The sequence below is a fragment of the Geotrypetes seraphini genome, chromosome 18, assembly GCF_902459505.1.
Source record: "Geotrypetes seraphini chromosome 18, aGeoSer1.1, whole genome shotgun sequence".
Classification (NCBI taxonomy): domain Eukaryota; kingdom Metazoa; phylum Chordata; class Amphibia; order Gymnophiona; family Dermophiidae; genus Geotrypetes; species Geotrypetes seraphini.
In genome coordinates, this window is record NC_047101.1 from 8,732,840 (window position 1) to 8,755,216 (window position 22,377).

Consider the following 22,377-nt stretch of genomic DNA (forward strand, 5'->3'; position numbering starts at 1 on the left):
GTAATGACTCTCTTGTCCCCATCCCCACAGTTTCCCGTTGTCCCCCCCCTCCCCCATCCCCGTGTCTAGATGGAATCCTCCTAGGGTGTTCTTGATGTCTGAAGTTGCTGAGGGGGTGCCCAGAGAAGAGGAACAGTGCCAGAACAGATGTGGCTACCCTTTTTGCCAGAAATAGAAGCTTATTTGAGGTTGGCCAAACTTTATCCTTACGCCTGGTTGACATTGTGACTTTGGTAGTTGGGACCAAACCAAGCCCACTCGTTTGTTTTATTTATTTATTCAAATTATCTATACCGTTCTCCTTAGGGTTTACATTAATTTATTCAGGTACTCAAGCATTTTTTCCCGTCTGTCCCGGTGGGCTCACAATCTATCTAATGTACCTGGGGCAGTGGGGGGGGGGGATTAAGTGACTTGCCCAGGGTCACAAGGAGCAGCATGGGTTTGAACCCACAACCCCAGGGTGCTGAGGCTGTAGCTTTAACCACTGCACCACTCTAGAAACCAAAATGTAGTAAAGGTGAGCCAACTATAGGACAATCAAGCCATTGTGACATCACTGATGAGGTTGGCTCTTAGGCATTGGTGGAACGAGGCATTATGATGTCACAATACCAGATCTAGTTATCAGAGGCTGAAACTTTACACACTGTTTATTCAATTTTCTATGCTATTCTCCCAGGAGAACTCAGAACATAGAAACATAGAAACATAGAAACATAGAAAAAGACGGCAGAAAAGGGCTATAGCCCACCAAGTCTGCCCACTCCAAATACCCGCCCTCTGATTTCACTCCCCTAGGGATCCCCTGTGAATATCCCACCTTCTCTTAAAGTCCGACACGCTGTTGGCCTCAATCACCTGCAGTGGGAGTTTGTTCCAATGATCCACCACTCTTTCAGTGAAGAAGTATTTTCTGGAGTCGCTATGGAACTTCCCTCCCCTGATTTTTAGCGGATGCCCCCTGGTGTTCGAGGGTCCCATGAGGTAGAAGATATCTTCTTCCGACTCGATACGGCCCGTGATGTACTTAAACGTTTCAATCATATCACCCCTCTCTCTTCGTTCCTCAAGTGAGTACAGCCTCAGTTTATTCAGTCTTTCTTCATACGTGAGATCTTTGAGCCCCCAGACCATCTTTGTGGCCATTCGCTGAACTGACTCGATTCTCTGCACATCCTTCCGGTAGTGAGGTCTCCAGAATTGAACGCAGTACTCCAAGTGAGGCCTCACCATGGTCCTGTACAGCGGCATCATAACTTCAGGTCTCCTGCTGACAAAACCTCTACGAATACAACCCATCATTTGCCTTGCCTTGGAGGTAGCTTTCTCCACTTGATTTGCAACCTTCATGTTATCACTAATGATCACCCCTAGATCTCGTTCCGTCGTGGTCCTGGCCAAGGTCTCACCATTTAGTATGTAAGTTCTGTGCGGGTTTTTCTTTCCCAGGTGCATTACCTTACACTTTTTAGCATTGAAGCCTAGCTGCCATGTTGCTGACCACCGTTCCAGCAGCAGTAGATCCTGTGTCATATTATCAGGCATGGTGTTTTTACCTACTATGTTGCAAAGTTTGGCGTCGTCGGCGAACAGTGATACCCTTCCTCTAAGTCCTTGGGTCATATCTCTTATGAATAGGTTGAATAGAATCGGGCCCAAGACCGACCCCTGCGGCACTCCACTGATCACGCCTGACATTTTGGACGGGGTACCGTTTACCACCACCCTCTGAAGTCTACCACTCAGCCAATCCTCAATCCATGTAGTTAGAGTGTCCCCTAATCCTATCGACTTCAGCTTGTTCAATAACCTTCTGTGTGGGACGCTATCAAAAGCTTTACTGAAGTCTAGATATACCACATCCAATGACTCTCCGGCATCCAATTGTCTAGTAACCCAGTCGAAAAAGCTGATTAGGTTAGATTGGCAGGATCTGCCCTGGGTGAATCCGTGCTGGTGGGGATCACGTAGGTTTTCCTCGTCTAGGATTGTATCAATATTTTGTTTAATCAGTGTTTCCATGAGCTTGCACACTATAGATGTGAGACTCACCGGTCTGTAGTTTGCCGTCTCTGTTCTGCAGCCCTTCTTGTGGAGTGGGATAACGTTGGCGGTTTTCCAGTCCAAGGGGACTCTTCCTGTGCGTAGGGAAAGATTGAAAAGAACAGATAGTGGTTCTGCCAGGACTTCTCTCAATTCCCTGAGCACTCTGGGATGTAGGTTGTCCGGTCCCATGGCTTTGTTCACCTTGAGTCTTGATAGTTCGTAGTAGACGCTACTGGGCGTAAACTCGAAGTCCAGAAACGGGTCATTCTGGCTGTCTCCCATCTGAAGCTGTGGACCAGCTCCCGGCGCTTCACAGGTGAAGACTGAGCAGAAGTATTCGTTTAGTAATTCTGCCTTGGCAGAATCTGATTCTACAAGGTTACCGTCCGATTTCTTCAGGCGTTCTATCCCATCTTTGTTTCTTTTCCTGTGACTAATATAGCTGAAGAAGGATTTATCCCCTTTCTTAATGTTCCGTGCTAGATCTTCTTCCATTTTGAGTTTGGCCTCCCTGACTGCTATTTTGACAGCTTTTGACCTGTCCAGATAGTCTTTTTCCGCCTCTTGTTTTCCTAAATGTTTGTAGGTGATAAATGCTTCTTTTTTCTTTTTAACGAGGTCCGAAATTTCTGCGCTGAACCATTGGGGTCTTTTGTTCCTCCTGCGCTTACTTACTGTTCTTATGTAGCGGTTTGTTGCTTCGTGTAGGGTGGACTTCAGAGTCAACCACATATCCTCTACATTGTTAGGTTGTGCTTGTTTTTGCATCTCCTGATCGACAAAAATTCCCATGCGGTCGAAGTCTGTGCCTCTAAAGTTGAGAACCCTCGTTGCTGTGTTTGACCTTGAGAAACCTTTCTTAAGGTTAAGCCATACCATATTATGGTCGCTGGAGGCCAGTGTGTCTCCAACTGAGACATCTGAGACGCTATCTCCGTTGGTGAGTACCAGGTCCAGTATCGTTTGGTCCCTGGTGGGCTCCAACACCATTTGCTTGAGTCGTGCACCCTTTATGGAGTTCAGAATTCTTTTACTGCCACTCGTAGTCGCGGAGAGTGTGTTCCAATCTGCATCGGGCATGTTGAAGTCCCCTAACAACACTGTGTCTCCCCGTAGAGTGATGTTCTCTATGTCCTCTATCAGTTCTAAGTCTTTGTCTTCTTGTTGTTTCGGAGGTCTGTATATCACACCAAGATATAGGCATTTTTCATTTCCTCTGGCCAGATTCACCCAGAGGGATTCCCCAGTGTATCTAATATCCGTAATTCTGGTAGTTTTGATGTTATCCTTAGTGTATAGTGCTACCCCTCCCCCTAACTTGCCCTCTCTGTCGCGACGTAGTAGGTTGTAGCCTGGTATAACCATATCCCACCCATGTGAGTCCGTGAACCAGGTTTCTGATATTGCTACCACGTCTAGGTCAGCGTTTATTATCTCAGTCTCTAATTCTAGAATTTTATTGCCCAAGCTGTGTGCATTGACGTACATAGCCCTCCATATCTGTGAAGAGATTCCCTTTTGGGTTAGAGTGACTCCTAAATTTTTATTGATAATTCCCTTTAAATTATCGTGGATAGCATGGGTACTTACCTTAGACTTAGAAGTGTGGGTGTGACTCGCCTCCTCAGGGTGGTTACTTACTGCTCTGGGATATAAATAAGTGCCCTCCCCCAACTTACCTAGTTTAAAGCCCTGCGGAGTAGGCGGGCCAGGCGATGTCCGAATACGTTCTTACCTCTCCTGGTTAGGTGTAGTCCGTCGGGTCCCTGCAGTCCCTGGAGTGTCTCACCGTGGTCTAGGAATCCAAAGTTCATCTCTGTGCACCACATGCGGAGCCATTCGTTAGTCCGTCGGATATGCTCTTCTCTAGCTCTGCCTTTGTTTCTTACTGGGAGGATCGATGAGAAGACCACCTGCGCTCCTATCTGCTTCAGCTTCTTTCCCAGGGCTCCAAAGTCGTCGGGAATGTTCTCCGTGGTACTTCTGGCAGTGTCGTTTGTACCTACATGGATGAGAAACATGGGAAAATGATCATTGGGCTTTATAAGTTTGTCTAGGCTGGTGGTGACATCCCGGATCCTGGCTCCGGGAAGACAGCAGACCTCTCTTGACTGCAAGTTGGGCCTGCAAATTGGTCCCTCGGTGCCCCTCAGCATGGAGTCCCCAATGACCACCACTCTTCGTTCCTTCCGGAGGGGTTGATCCGTGAGCCCTGGATTTGGGGTTAGGTGCTGAGTATTCTCCTGAGCCCCTTCCGTTATTTCCTCTGTGTTCTCTTCTTGTAGGATTTGAAATCTGTTTACATGAATTTATTCTGGTACCCAAACATTTTTCCCTGTCTCTCCCGGTGGGCTCACAATCTGTCTAATAATGTACCTGGGGAAATAGGGGGATTAAGTGACTTGCCTAGGGTCACAAGGCGCAGCATGAGCTTGAACCCACAACTGCAGGGTTCTGAAGCTGTAGCTTTAACCACTTTGATAAGTACTGGAAGACGGGACTTCAGCTTTGGGGACTTCAAGGTAGATAGAAGGTAGTTGGGACTGTCTTTTGGAGGAGCAGACATGCATGAAACCACAGGAGAAAAATTATGAATGCAAGGAGCGATTTTTTGCATTTCTATTTTCTCCTTACCTGTGAAGGAAACAGGTCTACTATTCCTCTACCTGAAAATGAATGATTTTCTTTCACATTTAACACTCTCAGTGTGGCTGTATTAAGGGTCCAGACCTGTTCTCTAGCAATGCTGCCACAGTAGGTTTTAATTTTGCATTTATCTATTCATTTTTGTGAGACTTCTGTGTGTGCTGAAATGCAGAGAAACAACGAGGGTTTTTGGTTTTTTTTTTCCATACAATATGCACATTTTTCCCATGAAAGTGCCACATCCCTTTATATGAAAGGCTATAGCCATTACCAAATGAGACAGCCATTTCAAACCCAAAATGTGAACGTAACAGTCCATCAAGCCCAGTAGCCCGTCATCATGATGGCCAATCCAGGTCACTAGTACCTGGCCATTCAGAATCCTAAAGAATAGCAAGATTCTGGAATCCCAAAGAGTAACAAAATATTCTGGAACCCCAATGAATAGCAACATTCCATGCGGAATCCCCAAAGAGTAACAACTATTCTCTGAGTGAAAAAAAAAAATTTCCTCCTATTGGTTTTAAAAGTATTTCCCTGTAAACACCAGAAGGAAAATTCTGCATTTTACCATGTTTGCAGGGGCTTTCCATGAACTATGGTGACTTTGCACTAAGACTTCAAGGCTTTGTTGCGTCTCGGTGAAGATTTTGGTGTGTGCTGGAAAGGCAGGGTCCTCTGTGCCTCAGGTGTTAGCAAGGGGGATACACAAACAAAAGATTGTACAATTGGAATGCAAAGATAAAAATGACAGGAGTTAGTTTGCTAGGCCTGTCTGTTCCACTTGAATGAGGAGCAGATGGAACCATTGTCAGATTATACTGAGCGATTAAGACTTGATAGCGTTTGGCGCCTGTTGAAACACATTGCTGCCGATACTGGGCAAAGATCAATTGGAAAGCAATATGAAATGCTTCACCAGCTTCCAAATGGCACTTAATAAGTGAGAGTTTAATTCCAGGATAAGCTTTTATGTATAGTACAATTGTAAGGAAGCAAATTGATATCTTTGAGAGAGAGTTTTGATATTAATGGGGCCAATTCAACAGGGTTACTAGGATTTGTGCATTTCACCAAGTTATCTTTCAAAGCAAGGCCATAATGTCATGTGGAGAGAGAGTTTGTATAGGTGTCCTTAGAAATAAATGTATTTGTTATTTGTTTGCCTTTTTAATACACAGAGAACTGCGTTGGGGTGTTTTTTTCAATCAAAGGAAACTCATGATTTGCCTGCCTTTCTCGAATTTACCTCAAACATTTTAAGAATTGATCATTAGCAGTGGTAGAAAATATTTGCCTATTTTTGTGGCTGGTTCTCCGATATTTATTTAAACATCTTATATACCTACAGGATCCAAGATGGCTGCAGGCTTGATTAGCTGAGCAACACGCCTTGGGAGTTTGCTTATTTTCATTAAGAAAATACTTTGCGATAGTGAAAAATGTTCTTTCCTACCTGAAATGCCAAAGCGACGTGGCTGGAGCACCACTGCTGCCTTGTGGCGAACCAGAGAAGTCTCTGTCGGCATTATAAAAGATCTCCTAAGGTAGATGCAAAATGTGCCAGGAATGTCGGCAGGAAGCCTGCTGGAGGCGCCGCGAATGGGCGGGACCGCTGCAGCTCTCCTTGGGCCACATACGACTCTCAATCCCGACGCCTGAGCTCCGGCCCTGCAGCCATGGATTACAAGCTCTCCAAGGAGTGAGGACACTCCAGAGGGAGGGTTGTTTCCATCACCTGAGGCAAGTTTAGCAGCATCAGAGAGCCTGAAAGAGGGGCACTTCATCGGGAGAGCCCAACCACGGAACTGGAGGCAGTTCTATCTGCGGGTCCAGGAAAAGTCTAGTTGGAAGAGAGGCAAGAGGTTTCTTCAAGTGGTGAGCACTTTTTCACCGGTCATGAACAAATTCCCATTAACAGACCCTTCGAAGTGACTCTAGAGCAGAGATCTCAAAGTCCCTCCTTGAGGGCCGCAATCTAGTCAGGTTTTCAGGATTTCCCCAATGAATATGCATTGAAAGCAGTGCATGCACATAGATCTCATGCATATTCATTAGGGAAATCCTGAAAACCCGACTGGATTGCGGCCCTCAAGGAGGGACTTTGAGTCTAGAGGCACTCTGGGATCTTGTGGCTAACTAACTTTGGTAAAGCCATAAATCCACATTTTCATTATATAGAAGGGAAACTGATTGAGCATACAAGAGACTTGAAAGATATAAAGACAGAATTGATTGGCTCTAAATCCAGCATTCAGAAAGCTGAACAAGACCTAATTTCCTTCAAACAGATCCAAGAGACCTTAATTAAAGACAATATAAATCTTTGGAGGAAAGTTGAAAACTTTAGAGAATACTGCACGGAGTAATAACCTAAGGCTGATAAATTTTCCTAGGGTCGCTCTGGTGACCCCTAGAGAAACGATTAAAAGATATTTTCAGGAAGTTCTGGGATTCTCGGAGGAATTTTTACCTCCACTCTCTCAGGCTTATTACCTACCATCTAGTAATCAAGCTCAACATTAAAGGTCTAGTAATTAAGAAGGATGTCTCAGCTCTTCTTGAGACATCAGATAAAGAAATTGCGACTCTAGCAACATTAATAATATCATAATAATAATAATAATAATTTTATTTCTTATATACCGCTATACCATAAGTTCAAAGCGGTTTACAACAAGATTTATGCGAGTATAATAATAATAATAATAACTTTATTCTTATATACCGCCAACAATCTTGCGACTTCTAGGCGGTTTACAATGAAGATAAATTGCACAGACATCGAATTACAGAGTGTAGCGGTGAATATCTGATAGTAGCAACAATAAAAATAATAACAACAGTTTATATATTGCAGGACCGTGAAGTTCCATGCGGCCTACAATGAATTAGAAAAATTCCATAAATTGTGAGGAACATTCATAGTTAGAGATTAGAGGTTAACAGTTTACAAGATCTAAATTGGGGAGGGATTGCGATGGGGGCTATTGTCCTGATTCGTTACCTAGGTATTTCGAGAACAGGTATGTTTTTAGGTGTTTCCTAAATTCACCATAATTGTTTGAGTGTGTAATTAGTTTTTCCAAGTCTTTGCCCCATAAGGCTGCTTGGTATGATAGAAGTTGGTATGATAGAGTATGCGATGTTTACAACAAGATACATAAGTTCAGAGCGGTTTGCAAGAAGATACATGCAAAGAGAATACGAGATGTTTTCAACAAGAAACAAATGTTTACAACAGGATACAGAAGTACGGAGCGGTTTACAAGAAGATACATTCAATGAGAATAAGAGAGGTTTACAACAATATACATGCAATGGGGGTAAGAGAAATAATGGGAAGAGAAAGGACTTTCAGGGATACAAAATTGCCAATGGAAGAGAACTCAAATTGTGTTAAAGAGACGAGTCTTCAGTGATTTTCTGAAGTCAACCAGATAAGGCATGAATTCTGAGTCTATTCTTTAAGAATAGACAGAAACAATTTCTTGGTTATAAAATATAGATGTTTCCCGATTCATCATAAGAACATAAGAATTGCCGCTGCTGGGTCAGACCAGTGGTCCATCATGCCCAGCAGTCCGCTCACGCGGCAGCCCTTTGGTCAAAGACCAGCACCCTAAATGAGACTAGCCTTACCAGCATACGTCCTTGTTCAGCAGGAACTTGTCTAACTTTGGCTTGAATTGCTGAAGGGTGTTTTCCCCTATGACAGACTCCGGGAGAGCGTTCCAGTTTTCTACCACTCTCTGGGTGAAGAAGAACTTCCTTACGTTTGTACGGAATCTATCCCCTTTCAATTTTAGAGAGTGCCCTCTCGTTCTCCCTGCCTTGGAGAGGTTGAACAACCTGTCTTTATCTACTTTGTCTTGAATCCCTGGAGGGTGTTTTCCCCTATGACAGCCTCCGGAAGAGCGTTCCAGTTTTCTACCACTCTCTGGGTGAAGAAGAATATATCCCCTTTCAATTTTAGAGAGTGCCCTCTTGTTTTCCCTACCTTGGAAAAGGTGAACAACCTGTCCTTATCTACTAAGTCTATTCCCTTCAGTACCTTGAATGTTTCGATCATGTCCCCTCTCAATCTCCTCTGTTCGAGGGAGAAGAGGCCCAGTTTCTCTAATCTTTAGCTGTATGGCAACTCCTCCAGTCCCATAACCATGTTAGTCGCTCTTTTCTGGACCCTTTCGAATAATACCGTGTCCTTCTTCTTGTACAGCGAGACAGAAGTGTAGGCGTGATTTTCTTCTACTTAAGCCAGGAGTCTTAGCTTTTGGGGGGCTACTTGTGGCACCCCTACAAATATAATGTGTATCACCAAGCGAATAAGTATGTCTTTTTTGAACCATTTCAATTAACTACCTTCTTGTCACTCTTCCGGTTGGATAAAGAAAAATCTTAAGCTCACTAGCTTGTTATACATTTTGCTCTCAACTTCAAGTCTTGATTTCTTATTGTATCTTCTTATGTTTCTCGCCAAGTGTTTAAATCTCGGATCCAATTTGAGGACTTGGGTAAAATTAAACCTGTGCTTTTGTTTGTTAAACAACCAACTTAGTTGGAATGTTGGAGAATGTTCTAGGTTTAATTTCCTTCAGTACAAGTTATAATGCTTGATATTTAAGTTGAAAGTTATTTAAAAAAAAAAAATCATCTTATTTACCAGTGGCATCTAGCCTTGGCCCTTGCCAGGTTGGATTTTACCGATTTGAGCAGCATAGTAAAACTCTATTCACAAATGAACCATCATTTATAAATCGGATGCTTGTCCCATATAATCTATCACGCTCTCTTCGATCTTTAGCACAAGGATTACTGGCAGTCCCTTCTTTAAAAGTAGTAGGTACTAGACGTCATGACATGTTTTCAATTGTGGCCCCCCAGACTTGGAACTCCTTGCCACAATACATAAGAGATGAAAAGGAACTCAGTCTCTTTAAAAATAAATCAAAAACCTTCCTTTTTAAAGATGCTTTTAGTCTTTAATACAAATACTTTTAATTACTGAAGTTAAGTCATCCCTCCTTATGTTTTTTCCTTGAATGTTCCCTTTCTTCTTTTCAAAACATTTATTATGTAACTTTTCCCCTTTATCATTATGTGTTCTTGTGTTTGTCCATCCATGAGTCTGTTTTTTATCTTTTACATAATATTATTAGTAAGTTTTTTAAAAATGCTTATGTATCTTATTGTAAATCGCTTAGAAAATTATGAATAGGCGATTAATCAAATTAATAAATAAACATAAACATAATCCTAATAAATCTTTAAAGTTAATAAAGGTACTGTACTCTCACTTCCTCCCTGACTGGTTAAGTATCTAGCTAACATTTTACACATGGAGTTTCCTAGCTAAATTGCCTCTCAAACCTATAGGCAACCCATTACAATAGTCTAAAGAACTTATGGGTCTTTTTATTAAGGCGTACTAACTGATTTAATAAAAGAACCCCTTAGACATGAACTGAAATATTGTTCTAAAGAAATATGACTCCAGAAATGGATGCAATTTCTTCACCATACCCAACGGGTTACTTAATGCAATCTGTTGTTTATCTTCACCATTTTCCAGTACTATTTCCAAGACTTTGAGGGAGGAGACATGAGATAAATATTTCACAATGTATTAATCATCTGTTACAGATTGCAAAATATTTCATACACCCAAAATCACAAGTTTCGAAAAAGGGGTCATCCCTCAAGCATCTCACACTGTCCCCCTCTTTTATTAAGGTGCACTAATTGAATTAGCGCGCTCTAAAGCTAATGTGTTCATAGACTAACAAGCATTTAGTGCTCGCTAAATTGATTATCGCACCTTAGTAAAAGAGGGCCTAAGTGTGAATAGCATTTAACAGTACAGTATAGTAGCAGCACAGAGCTACAGGGATCCCTAGGAGTCATTGGGTCTGAATCCACAATGCTTAAAAAAAAAAAAAAATCAATGACACATTGTGGAGGTTTTATTTATTTATTTAAAAATTTATATCCCGCGGGTTCCACTAAAACACTCATAATCAAACTGTGACAAAACAAACGGTATATAAAATAAAACTTTTATCACTACTCGTTTTGCAAAAACATAATGAACTAAAATTTTGCCTGCAATAAATGAAAGCACTTACTTATGTTCTCTCTCAAATAGCAAAGTTTTCACACGTCTTCTAAATTGCATCACAGCGGGAGATTGCTTAATTTCACTAGGTAACAAATTCCACAAAACTGCATCCTGTGCTGACACCATGGCTCCTTTTTGTGGCACGTCCGTCATCACCCTGGGCATTGAACGGTGAAGCCTCACCTGTAGCCTATTTAATATCTCCCTCAAGCTTTTAGCTGAGCTGCGTCAGTTGATGGGCATAACATTTTATATCATTTTTGTGCTGATAATGCAGCTACTCAATCTTATTGAACCAGATCTAACTACAGCTGTGAGGAAATTGTCTGCCTGTTTAACTGCAACTCAGGAACGGGTAAAAAACAACAACAACCCAACCACCTCTGCCTGAATCCCATGGCAGAATCACAAGGAAAATGAACAGTGTTTGTAGAGGGGATATGATAGAGACTTACAAGATAATGAAGGGCATAGAGAGAGTAGAGAGGAACAGATTCTTCAAACTTTCAAAAAATAAAAGAACAAGAGGGCATTCGGAAAAGTTGAAAAGGGATAAATTCAAAACGAATGCTAGGAAGTTCTTCTTTACCCAACATGCGGTAGACACCTGGAATGCGCTTCCAGAGAGCGTAATAGGGCAAAGTACGGTACTGGGGTTCAAGAAAGGATTGGACAATTTCCTGCTGGAAAAGGGGATACAGGGGTATAGATGGAGAATTATTGCACAGGTCCTGGACCTGTTGGGCCGTCGCATGAGCAGACTGCTGGGCACGATGGACCTCGGGTCTGACCCAGCGGAGGCATTGCTTATGTTCTTATGGGAGAGGAGGAGATAGTGGATGGTCTGGATGGGCCATTTAGCCTTTATCTGCCATCATGTTTCTATGTTGCTAAAGTTCTGTGACATCACAATGCAGGTGCAAAGAGCCTTAGCCTATAGGAAGAGGAGATGCAAATGTTAAGAGCCTTAGCCAATGCGCTTCCAGAGAGCATAATAGGGCAGAGTACAGTACTGGGGTTCAAGAAAGGATTGGACAATTTCCTGCTGGAAAAGGGGATAGAGGGGTAGAGATAGAGGATTACTGCACAGGTCCTGGACCTGTTGGGCCACCGCGTGAGCGGACTGCTGGGCACGATGGACCTCAGGTCTGACCCAGCGGAGGCATTGCTTATGTTCTTATGTTGTATGTGCGAACTAAAAAAATCTTTGTTTCTCAACTACTGAGCCAGTTTTATGAAATGCCACGATTGACGCTTTGAGGTTTTGTAGAAATTTGCTGCAATTTAGAAAACTTTTTTGTCCAGGTCTTCCATGGTTAACACTTTGCCTCTTTGAAAGTGATGATGGTCTTCCCCTTTAAGACTTATAATGTATTATTAGTAATTATGATCCCTAATTTTCATCTGCTTGGGTGTGGTTCTTTTAAAATGTATGCGTTTAAAATTATGTATGTAAAGCTGCGAGTCGCTTTGGACAAAAGTGGATTTAAAATGTTTTAAATAAAATGAATGAATAAATAAATAAATAGATAAAACAGAAATTTTATGAATTCCAACACAAGTGGAGAGCCACCTGGCTTCAAAATACTATCTGAGAAGTATGAACTGCCCCTAAAATCACAGGTCAGAACTCTTGGGCTACACAGACTCAAGCAACCTTAAACACTGATTTCAACTCTTTTTCCATATGTCAAAAAGACAAGTCTAACCACGGTGGTCCTAGCTATGATAGCATTCAGTTGTTGGTTCCAGGTTTTACTTTTCATAATCCAGCTGATTGTTATGAGTCATTTAAAAGTGGAACAAAAGACTAATACATTTCTTGTTTGCCTGTGGAACACAGAAGTGGTTGACTGTAAATACCGTGATAGCCAGACTCTGTTGGTGGTGACTAATAAAGGCCAAGCCATCAAAAAAAATAGCCAAAAATGAGAACTGACTGTACTGACAACTAGTGCACAGAGAGTGGAAAGGATTTATAAAGAGTATGCTCAGAAAAGTGAAACTCTGAAGAGAGAGTGACAACCCTCTCTTGGGGTAAGAGTTTACCATCCAGTCATTGCATAATTGATTCAAAAAATCTTGTTATAGGGGTCTCGGGTCTCAACGTGGCCCCGTTTCGTGGTCTGCTTCAGGAGACCCAAAATCAATCTTTAAACATTATACGTTGTGATGCATTAGATGATCATTTGCAGAAGATCTTCTCATGGATATAAATTTTGAATTCCTTCTGCAAATGATCATCTAATGCATCACAACGTATAATGTTTAAAGATTGATTTTGGGTCTCCTGAAGCAGACCACGAAACGGGGCCACGTTGAGACCCGAGACCCCTATAACAAGTTTATCTTTATAAGATAAGTGCATCATCAAAAATCCAATGAGATTTATTATATTTTATATCTCAAAAATTTTTTTGAATCTGGACTGTGTTTAGAAATTACAAGATTTAAAATTAGTTTTTATTACCTTTACTAGTTCTCAGAGAGTGATTTTTTGAATCAATTATGCAATGACTGGACGGTAAACTCTTACCCCAAGAGAGGGTTGTCACTCTCTCTTCAGAGTTTCACTTTTCTGAGCATACTCTTTATAAATCCTTTCCACTCTCTGTGCACTAGTTGTCAGTACAGTCAGTTCTCATTTTTGGCTATTATACACACTTTGGCTGACTTTTTGCATAATCTTTCCCTGTGTATACTGTGATCAAAAAAAATAGGGCATGAGGCTGAAACAATAAAAGCCTAAAAAAATATAGTGAGCATAACTAGAAAACAGGCTGAGCACATTAGCAATTATATCAAACAGTGGAGGAAAAAAGACCTCGGCTATCTTGCTCCATGTCCCAACTTCATAAGATTGAATATATTTTATATATAGGAGCTTCTTCAGTCATTGGTCAAAAAACTCCACTTTAAATATACTACTCTATTGCAGTCTTCAAAAATAGCAAAAATGTCTGTCTTAAGCGCAGTTTTCTTAGACACAATCCAATATCATTCAAAACTTAAAGCCATAATGGTTGGAAAAAAAAAAAAAGAGCAGAGTCCAGCTGTATTCTTTCTTGCATCCCTTCTGCCAGTGATCTTTGGAGGGGGGCTGGGGAGGAACGGACTCCCCGATTCTGTAACTGGCGCTTACGACAGACGCTGGTTAGAGAATCGTGCTGTTAGGCGAAGGACTGGCCCCTCCCTCGTCTAAAAGGTCTTTTTTTAATTTTAGTTTTCATTCCAGTCAATTGAAGGGCACATGCACGGCTTGTTCTTATTTGTATCGCAAACTGTGCGTCGCGCCGTAAGACGCTGGGGAAGAGGGGAGGCGCCGGCGCAGGCTGACTGCCTGCTGGACACGCCCTGTAGGCACCTCTCCTTCTCTCCGTGCGTGTTCCCTGCCGGACCCCCCACCCCCCGGCAACTCTAGAGGGCCTTCACGCACGCGTGTGATGACCTCACGTCGACGGTGCGCTTCCAGAAGCCTCAAGCCGCAGCCACTGCATTTAGGGCTCCGTTTACAAAGATGCGCTAGCGTTTTTAGTGCACGCACACAATTAGAGCACGCTAGCCGAAAAACTACCGCCTTTCTAAAAGGAGGTGGTAGCGGCTAGCGCACCTTTGTGAAAGGAGCCCATAGTGTGCTGCAGCTCAACAAAGTTTGCGGGACGCTGGCTTAGGACACTTTAGGCTATCAACCAGCAGAGTACTCTGGATTAATCAGTGACGGTATTTATTTTATTTGTTTCCCTGATAGTCTGTCGTATGTAGCCTTTGCTCTGAGTCTGAATCACCATAGATAGCCTTTGAATATTCACAACTAACAAGTACTAAGCCTTTCATTTATTTTCTTTTTTTTTTTTTTGCAGTGGAATATTGTGTGTGATGATAAGTGGAAAGAACCTTTAACTACCTCTTTATTTTTTGTGGGTGTTCTTATTGGATCCTTTATTTCGGGGCAGCTGTCAGACAGGTATGATATAAATACAGTGCTTCTCTATGGTCTGTAAAAATAAGTATCTCATTTTAAGATTTTCACACAGAAAATAAATTATAGATTGCAAAGGAAGTAAGCACATGTGTCTTCTGTCTTCTCTGTGGCCTTGCAGCATGGAGCTTTGAGATTCTGACCCAAGAGGTTGCTGGAGACTAGTGCTGCCCAATTCACGATTCGAATTGGTTCACCGATTCAAATCAGGTGAATCGATTCGAATCGGTTCATTTTTTGTTAAAAACCAGACTTGCCGATTCAGCTGCAAGACGAGTTCGGGATATTTCACGCTGCCGGCCGCTGGACTCTACCCATCTAATGTAACTTCCGGTTTTGCGAAACCGGAAGTTACATCGGAAGAAATGAAAGGAGTGGGAGAGTCAATCGGCGAGTGAGCAGATCTCGTGCAGCAGCAAATACTATTTTTGGCTGGCTCTTTCCCCGCATTTCTTCTCTCTTCCCCGCGATTTAATATCCAGTCCAGTAAGTAAATGAATCGGAATGGGGGCTGGTGAATCTTGGGGGCTGGGGATGGAAGCTGAAATCAGCAGGGGGGCTGGTGAATCTTGGGGCCTGGGGATGGAAGCTGAAATCGGCAGGGGGGCTGAGAATCGGCAGGGAGGCTGAGAATCAGAAGGGGGCTGGGGATGGAAGCTGAAATCGGCAGGGGGGCTGGGGATGGAAGCTGAAATTGGCAGGGGGCTGGGGATGGAAGCTGAAATTGGCAGGGGGCTGGGGATGGAAGCTGAAATCGGCAGGGGGGCTGGGGATGAAAGCTGAAATCAGTAGGGGGGGGGGCTGGTGAGTCTTGGGGCCTGGGGATGGAAGCTGAAATCAGCAGGGGGGCTGGTGAGTCTTGGGGCCTGGGGATAGAAGCTGAAATTGGCAGGGGGGCTGGGGATGGAATCTGAAATTGGCAGGGGGGGCTAAGAATCGGCAGGGGGGCTGGGGATGGAAGCTGAAATCGGCAGGGGGGCTGGTGAGTCTTGGGGCCTGGGGATAGAAGCTGAAATTGGCAGGGGGGCTGGGGATGGAATCTGAAATTGGCAGGGGGGGCTAAGAATCGGCAGGGGGGCTGGGGATGAAAGCTGAAATCAGTAGGGGGGGGGGGCTGGTGAGTCTTGGGGCCTGGGGATGGAAGCTGAAATCAGCAGGGGGGCTGGTGAGTCTTGGGGCCTGGGGATAGAAGCTGAAATTGGCAGGGGGGCTGGGGATGGAATCTGAAATTGGCAGGGGGGGCTAAGAATCGGCAGGGGGGCTGGGGATGGAAGCTGAAATCGGCAGGGGGGCTGGTGAGTCTTGGGGCCTGGGGATAGAAGCTGAAATTGGCAGGGGGGCTGGGGATGGAATCTGAAATTGGCAGGGGGGGCTAAGAATCGGCAGGGGGGCTGGGGATGGAAGCTGAAATCAGCAGGGGAGCTGGTGAGTCTTGGGGCCTGGGGATAGAAGCTGAAATTGGCAGGGGGGCTGGGGATGGAAGCTGAGAATCAGCAGGGGGGCTGGTGAGTCTTGGGGGCTGGGAATGAATGCTGAAATTGGCAGGGGGGCTAGGGATGGAAGCTGAGAATTAGCAGGGAGACTGGTGAGTCTTGGGAGCTGAGGATGGAAGCTGGGAATTGGAAGGGGGGCTGGTGAGTCTGGGGGGCTGGGGATGGAAGCTGGGAATCTGCAGGGGGGCTGGTGAGTCTTGTGGGCTGGGGATGGAAGCTGGGAATCGGTAGGGGTGCTAGTGAGTCTGGGGGGCTGGGGATAGAAGCTGGGAATCGGCAGGGGGGCTGGTGAGTCTGGGGGACTGGGGATGTTAGGCAGGCACATAAGAACATAAGCCGTGCCTCTGCTGGGTCGGACCAGAGGTCCATCATGCCCAGCAGTTCGCTCACGCGGCGGCCCATCAGGTCCAGGACCTGTATAGTAACCCTCTATCTATACCCTTCTATACCCTTTTCCTTCAGAAAATTGTCCAATCTCTTCTTGAACTCCAATACCGTACCCTGTCCTATCACGCCCTCTGGAAGCGCGTTCCAGGTGTCCACCACCCATTGGGAGAAGAAAAACTTCCTAGCATTGGTTCTAAATCTATCCCCTTTTAATTTTTCCAAATGCCTTCTCGTTCTTGTAGTTGTCGAAAGTTTGAAGAATCTGTCTCTATGCCCTTCGTGATCTTGTAAGTCTCTATCATATCCCCTCTAAATCTCCGCTTCTCCAGCGAAAATAGCCCCATCTCTCTAAATTTTCAGTGTATGAAAGGTTTTCCATACCTTTTATAAAATGTGTCGCTCTCTTCTGAACATTTAAAGCAAACCCTATAAATTACTGGAAGCCAGTGAAGTTCCAGTAATTTATAGGGTTTGCTTTAAATGGGATGGAAGCTGGGAATTTTTTTTATGATATTGCCTTGGTTAAATAAAATGTTTAAACTTAAAAAGCTGTCATTAACAGTGAATCGAATCGAAATATTTTTCTCTGAATCGGGCAGCACTACTGCAGACAGTATTGGGGTACAGTAGGCTCTCAGTTAACCGGCACCCATGGGGATTGATAGATGCCGGATAAATGTAGTTCCTGGTTGCTTGAGAGTTACTATTAAAAATAAGCCTAACTAATACTATACCCCATACTATGCCATCCCATAAATTATTCTAGACAAACTACTGGACATGTGGTAGGCAAAGCATGGGTGTACTCAGGTGTGGCGTGCCAAGTTTACACTTAAATTTCCGCCAGAAATGGATTTTATTTTCATTTTTATTTAAAAGTATTACAGTATTTCTGTTACTTTTATATTTTCTGGCTGCTTGAGAGTTCTGTTGCTTGAGTTCTGGTTAACAGAGAGTCTACTGTACTTGAGAGCTGATATCTGTCTTTGCTGTTGATACCTATGTAACTTGCTTTGTCAAGAGTTCTCCCCTTTAATAAATTGGTTCATAGTGAGCTAAGAACAATCTTTGGCCACCTCATCCTTATTTGAAAACTAGCTAACTACAGGTATATGAAATCTATCTAATGAAATGATTTAGAGCAGTGGTCTCCAACTCAACCCCTTTGCAGGGCCACATTTTGGATTTGTAGGTACTTGGAGGGCCTCAGAAAAAAATAGTTAATGTCTTATTAAAGAAATGACAATTTTGCATGAGGTAAAACTCTTTATAGTTTAGAAATCTTTCCTTTTTGCTAAGTCTTAATAATAATATTGTAATTTATAGCTAAAGAGACATATGATCAAGAAACTTTTATTTAACTTTTGTGATTATGATAAATATACCGATGGCCGCAAGTTTGAGACCACTGATTTAGAGTGTGGCCACTGTTTTAAGTGTTGTGTTCACAGTGGGGCTGGGTAACTCCCCTCATTCTCCAATCACGTTGCACAAGTTCTCAAGTCTCAACCAAAAGCCCAAGAATAGACTTCGGTGCAGAGTTTGCACTTCTATCCCACCCAGACAGGGGCTATTGAGCAATTTAAGCAGCTGCTGTTTCAGCATACAGTGGGACCCTTTCACTAAGCAACAATAAGCACTAATGAAGGCTTATTGCAGCTTAAAATGGCATCCCACAGTATTTTTGGATGTGTGCTCACTACTGGCGCACTAAAAAAATTTAAATTTATTTTATCCGTGAGAGATCATTGGGGGCAGTGGACATGGCTCTGCAAAGTGCACACAGATTAGCACATGAGCCTTTAACCACTTACAAAATAGTTGGTGGTATGGGCTTACATGTCAATGGATCGATTTTTACTCCGTCAAAAATTACAAAGACTAGGGGACAATAGGAGGAAATATTTTTTTCACTGAAAATATTTAAGCTCTGGAAAATGTCGCTAGAGGTTGTGGCAAGAGTGGTGAACGTAGCTGGTTTTAAGAAAGGTTTGGACAAATTTGTGGAGGAAAGGTCCATAGTCTTTTATTGAGACAGACATAGGAGAAGCCACTGATTGCCCTGGATGGGTAGCATGGAATGTTGCTACTATTTGGGATTCTAGAATCTTGTTACTCTTTGGGATTCTGTATGGAATTTTGCCACCACGAGGACGGGGTATTTGGCTAGATAGACCATTGGTCTTGATGACAAATTAGCATGTGTCCACTAATAGAAAAAATAGGAAAATCGGCCATCTTACTGTAACGGTAAAAATGGCCATAGTGAACAGCAAAGCCAGGCTAAGGCCACTTTTTAATGCAACTTAGTGAAAGGGCTCAATGTGTCTGGAGGCCAAGCTTTTCATTTATCTACTTTTCAGAATATACTGAAGTTAAAACAGGCGGCTGCATGACTTGGTAGCATCAAGTTTTTTGTGTAGTTTAATTCTGTGAAGAGTGGAACAAACTGACTTTTGGTCAGTTTAAGACCTGTTTCTTAAATTCAGTACATTTCAGGGGATATGATAAGAGTTCTAGAAAATCCTGAGTGGAGTGGAACAGGTAAAACACAAACTTTGTACTTTTGGAAAGTGGAGGTAAATTCCACAAACCATTAAAGTAGACCATGAAAGCCACTGATTATCCCAGAGAGTAGGCAATGTGGGTTTTACTGCCACGTGAGATTCTGTAGGTACTTTTTGTCCCCTCACTTGGCCATGGTTGGAAGCAAGGTACTGAACTAGATAGGGCTGTGGAGTCAGTAGATAAATCCTTCGACTCAGACTCCTCAGTTTCTGGTACCCACAACTCCGACTCCAGGTACCCAAAATGTCTCCGACTCCTCAGCCCTGCTAGATAGAGCATTGGTCTAACCCAGTTATCAATTATGGTTTTGGGAGAAGGAGATTCAACACATGCTATGACCATTGTCAAGAAAAATCCCTCTGTAAAATAAATTTTTTTTTTTTTTTTTTTTAAAGCTTACTTTGTCCATCTCTCAAACACAAGTGGTAGGAGATTAAAGCTTTTCTCCCATCCTGTGTCTCCAGGATAAGTCTAAATCTGACTTTAAATCTTGAGTTGTACGACCTCTGTTTTGTATTTGGAGCTCTGATTTTGTTCATGTCCTGCTTTTGTTTCAGGTTTGGCCGGAAGAAGATCCTGTTTGCCACCATGGCAGTGCAAACTGGCTTTAGCTTCATCCAGGTCTTCTCCACGAGTTGGGAGATGTTTACTGTGTTGTTCCTCATTGTGGGCATGGGACAGATCTCCAACTATGTGGCAGCTTTCATACTTGGTAAGGTTCATTTCTGGTTTACCGAGCCATGACGCGGTGTTTTTCAGTCAACGGTGCTTTGCCCAGCGCTATTATCTTCTAGACTGAAGAGCACAGATAGTTTTGGGTTTTTTTCTTTCTCATGTTTGCCGTTCCATGTCTTCCATGCTAGGTTTTTATCATGCTATGCGTGCTCGCCATGCTATATCTCCCATGCCATGTTAACTATGTTTTGCCATCTTTATCAGGCAATGTTCAGTTGTGCTGTTTGCCATCACTTTGCATAAATATGCTTTATTATGTATGAAAACTTGTAATCCAAATACAGAATTGATTGGGAGCTTATTTAATTACCTAAATGAAACAATATCAACTTCTATTGGAATTCACAACTATTTATGTACAGTGGTGCCTCACACAACGAACTTAATCCGTTCCAGGAGCAAGTTTGTTATGTGAAACGTTCGTTGTGTGAAACGCGTTTTCCCATAAGAATACATGTAAAACAAAATAATTCGTTCTGCAGCCCTGTTTTCCCATAAGAATACATGTAAAAGAAAATAATTCGTTCTGCAGCCCTACATTTCCCTCCCTCCACCTCACCTTATATGCAGAGTTTGCCAGCTTTCTTTTTCACCCAGCCGCACGCTTTCAAAAAGCTGTGCACGCGCAGCTGCTGAAGTTGATCAATGTTCTCCTCTCCTGCAACTTCCGGTTTCCGGTTGCGTCAGAGGAGAAGATTGAACAACAGAGCATGCGTGCATGTGCTGCTCTTTGAAAGTGTGTGGCTGGCCGAAAAAGAAAGCCGGAAAACTCGGCATCTAAGGTAAGGTGGAGGGAGATGATGGAACACTGCATTCAGACAGGAGGGTGCTGCTGTTCCCGGCTCACATTAGGAAGCGGCGAGAGTAGTTCCGCCCCCCCCCCCCCCGGGCCCCTCGGGCGACTTCGTTGTGTGAAACGAAGTTCGTTATAGGGAGCAAGACAAAAAGTTCGTTATGCGCAGCGTTCGCTGTACGAGGCGTCCGTTATGCGAGGCACCACTGTATATCAAAAAAAATATATGTAAAACAATGTGAATGTGCTCAGTCACGTAACATCTGTCCCACATTGGCAGCGATGTGATTATATAGATGTTAATTAGAACATCATAGCACCTCCTCCCTGCCGATATCTAGATCAAGTTTAAGAGTTTCAAGTTTAATAGTGTTTGATTTTTACACAATGTCATATATTTCAATGCCATGTATCCGTTATATAAAAGAAAACAGGGTAGACAAAATAAAATAAGATAAGACAGTACATACATATCATTTTTGTTCTATTACAAACTGATACAAATGGATAATGGGAGGGACTACAATTTATAAAAAAGGGGAACATTTGAGGTAAGAACACAAAGGATGGGATCACTTGAGGAAAGGTATAAAATGAATATATTTTAATAATTTGTATAGATTTAGTTTTATTGAACAGACTATGTGATATTAGCCTCTTTATAGAAAAAAGATTTTAGGGAATGCTTAAATTTTATAATTTGAAGACCTATTCGTTTAATGCATTAGGGTCAAGATATTGTATTTAATTAGTTATTCTATCTATATATTGAATGCATCTTTATAAAGGAAACCTTTTAAGGCGCGCTTAAATTTATCTAAGGATGGTTCGCCACGTAAGTAAATTGGAAAATTATTCCACTGCTGGGGAGCTAATACTGAAAAGATGGTTGCTCTTCTGGTCCCAATTATTTTCAAAGAAGGAATAGTTAGTAAGATCTAAGTATTGGCTCATAATAACCACAAAAATCAAATCAGTATAAGAGCCGTAACTCTTATCTTTGTGATAATCAGTTGGTATATTTCCAGGAAGCTGGTCGTTTCAATATGTTAGTCCTAATTTTCCGCTGCCGGGAAGTGCATGTTACCAAATCTTGCCTGTCAAGTACAAATATCTTGTTTTATGTTCAAAAAATTTTTATTGCAGACATCACACAAACAACAATCAACAAAGCAATACAAAGATGAACACGTGTCCCACAGTTTATACTTTCACCCCATAACCTCCCTCCCAACAACAATAAACATTTGCAAAAAAAAACCACAACTCCACCATGAACCAAACCCCACAAGAAACCCCCCTCAAAAAATAAGAGAAAATCAGCAGAGTATAAGGAGAAACAATTCCAACCCCCCCACCCCACCCCTACAGATACCTATATTGTATGGGAGACCACAAGTGTAGTCTCCCAAAAGGCAACAAAGCAGAGAACCTGAACATTATACTTTAGGCAAGTAAATAGAAAGGAGCAATAATAGAGCCCCCCCCCCCACAGTATCTACCCCAAGAACCCCCAAAAGAGAAGAAGAGAAAGGAAAGAAAGAGAAAGAAGTGGAAAAATGAAAGAAACAAGCAGCAGTGGATGAGACTTGCAGTGGAACAGCAAACG

The 22,377-nt window shown here is 42.7% G+C and overlaps 1 protein-coding gene across 3 annotated transcripts in view; it reads left to right on the forward strand.

Moving 5' to 3' along the window:
* LOC117351910 (solute carrier family 22 member 4-like) overlaps positions 1-22,377 on the forward strand; it is a 67,424-nt gene that overhangs the window by 12,110 nt on the left and 32,937 nt on the right. For all 3 annotated transcript variants that reach the window (XR_004537525.1, XM_033927781.1, XM_033927780.1), the window contains exons 2-3: positions 14,674-14,777; positions 19,798-19,952. Coding sequence is in view for 2 of the 3 variants with exons in the window: in XM_033927781.1 (XP_033783672.1) it covers positions 14,674-14,777; positions 19,798-19,952 (259 nt within the window). In the remaining variant the exon portion in view is untranslated. The remainder of the gene's footprint in view (positions 1-14,673; positions 14,778-19,797; positions 19,953-22,377) is intronic.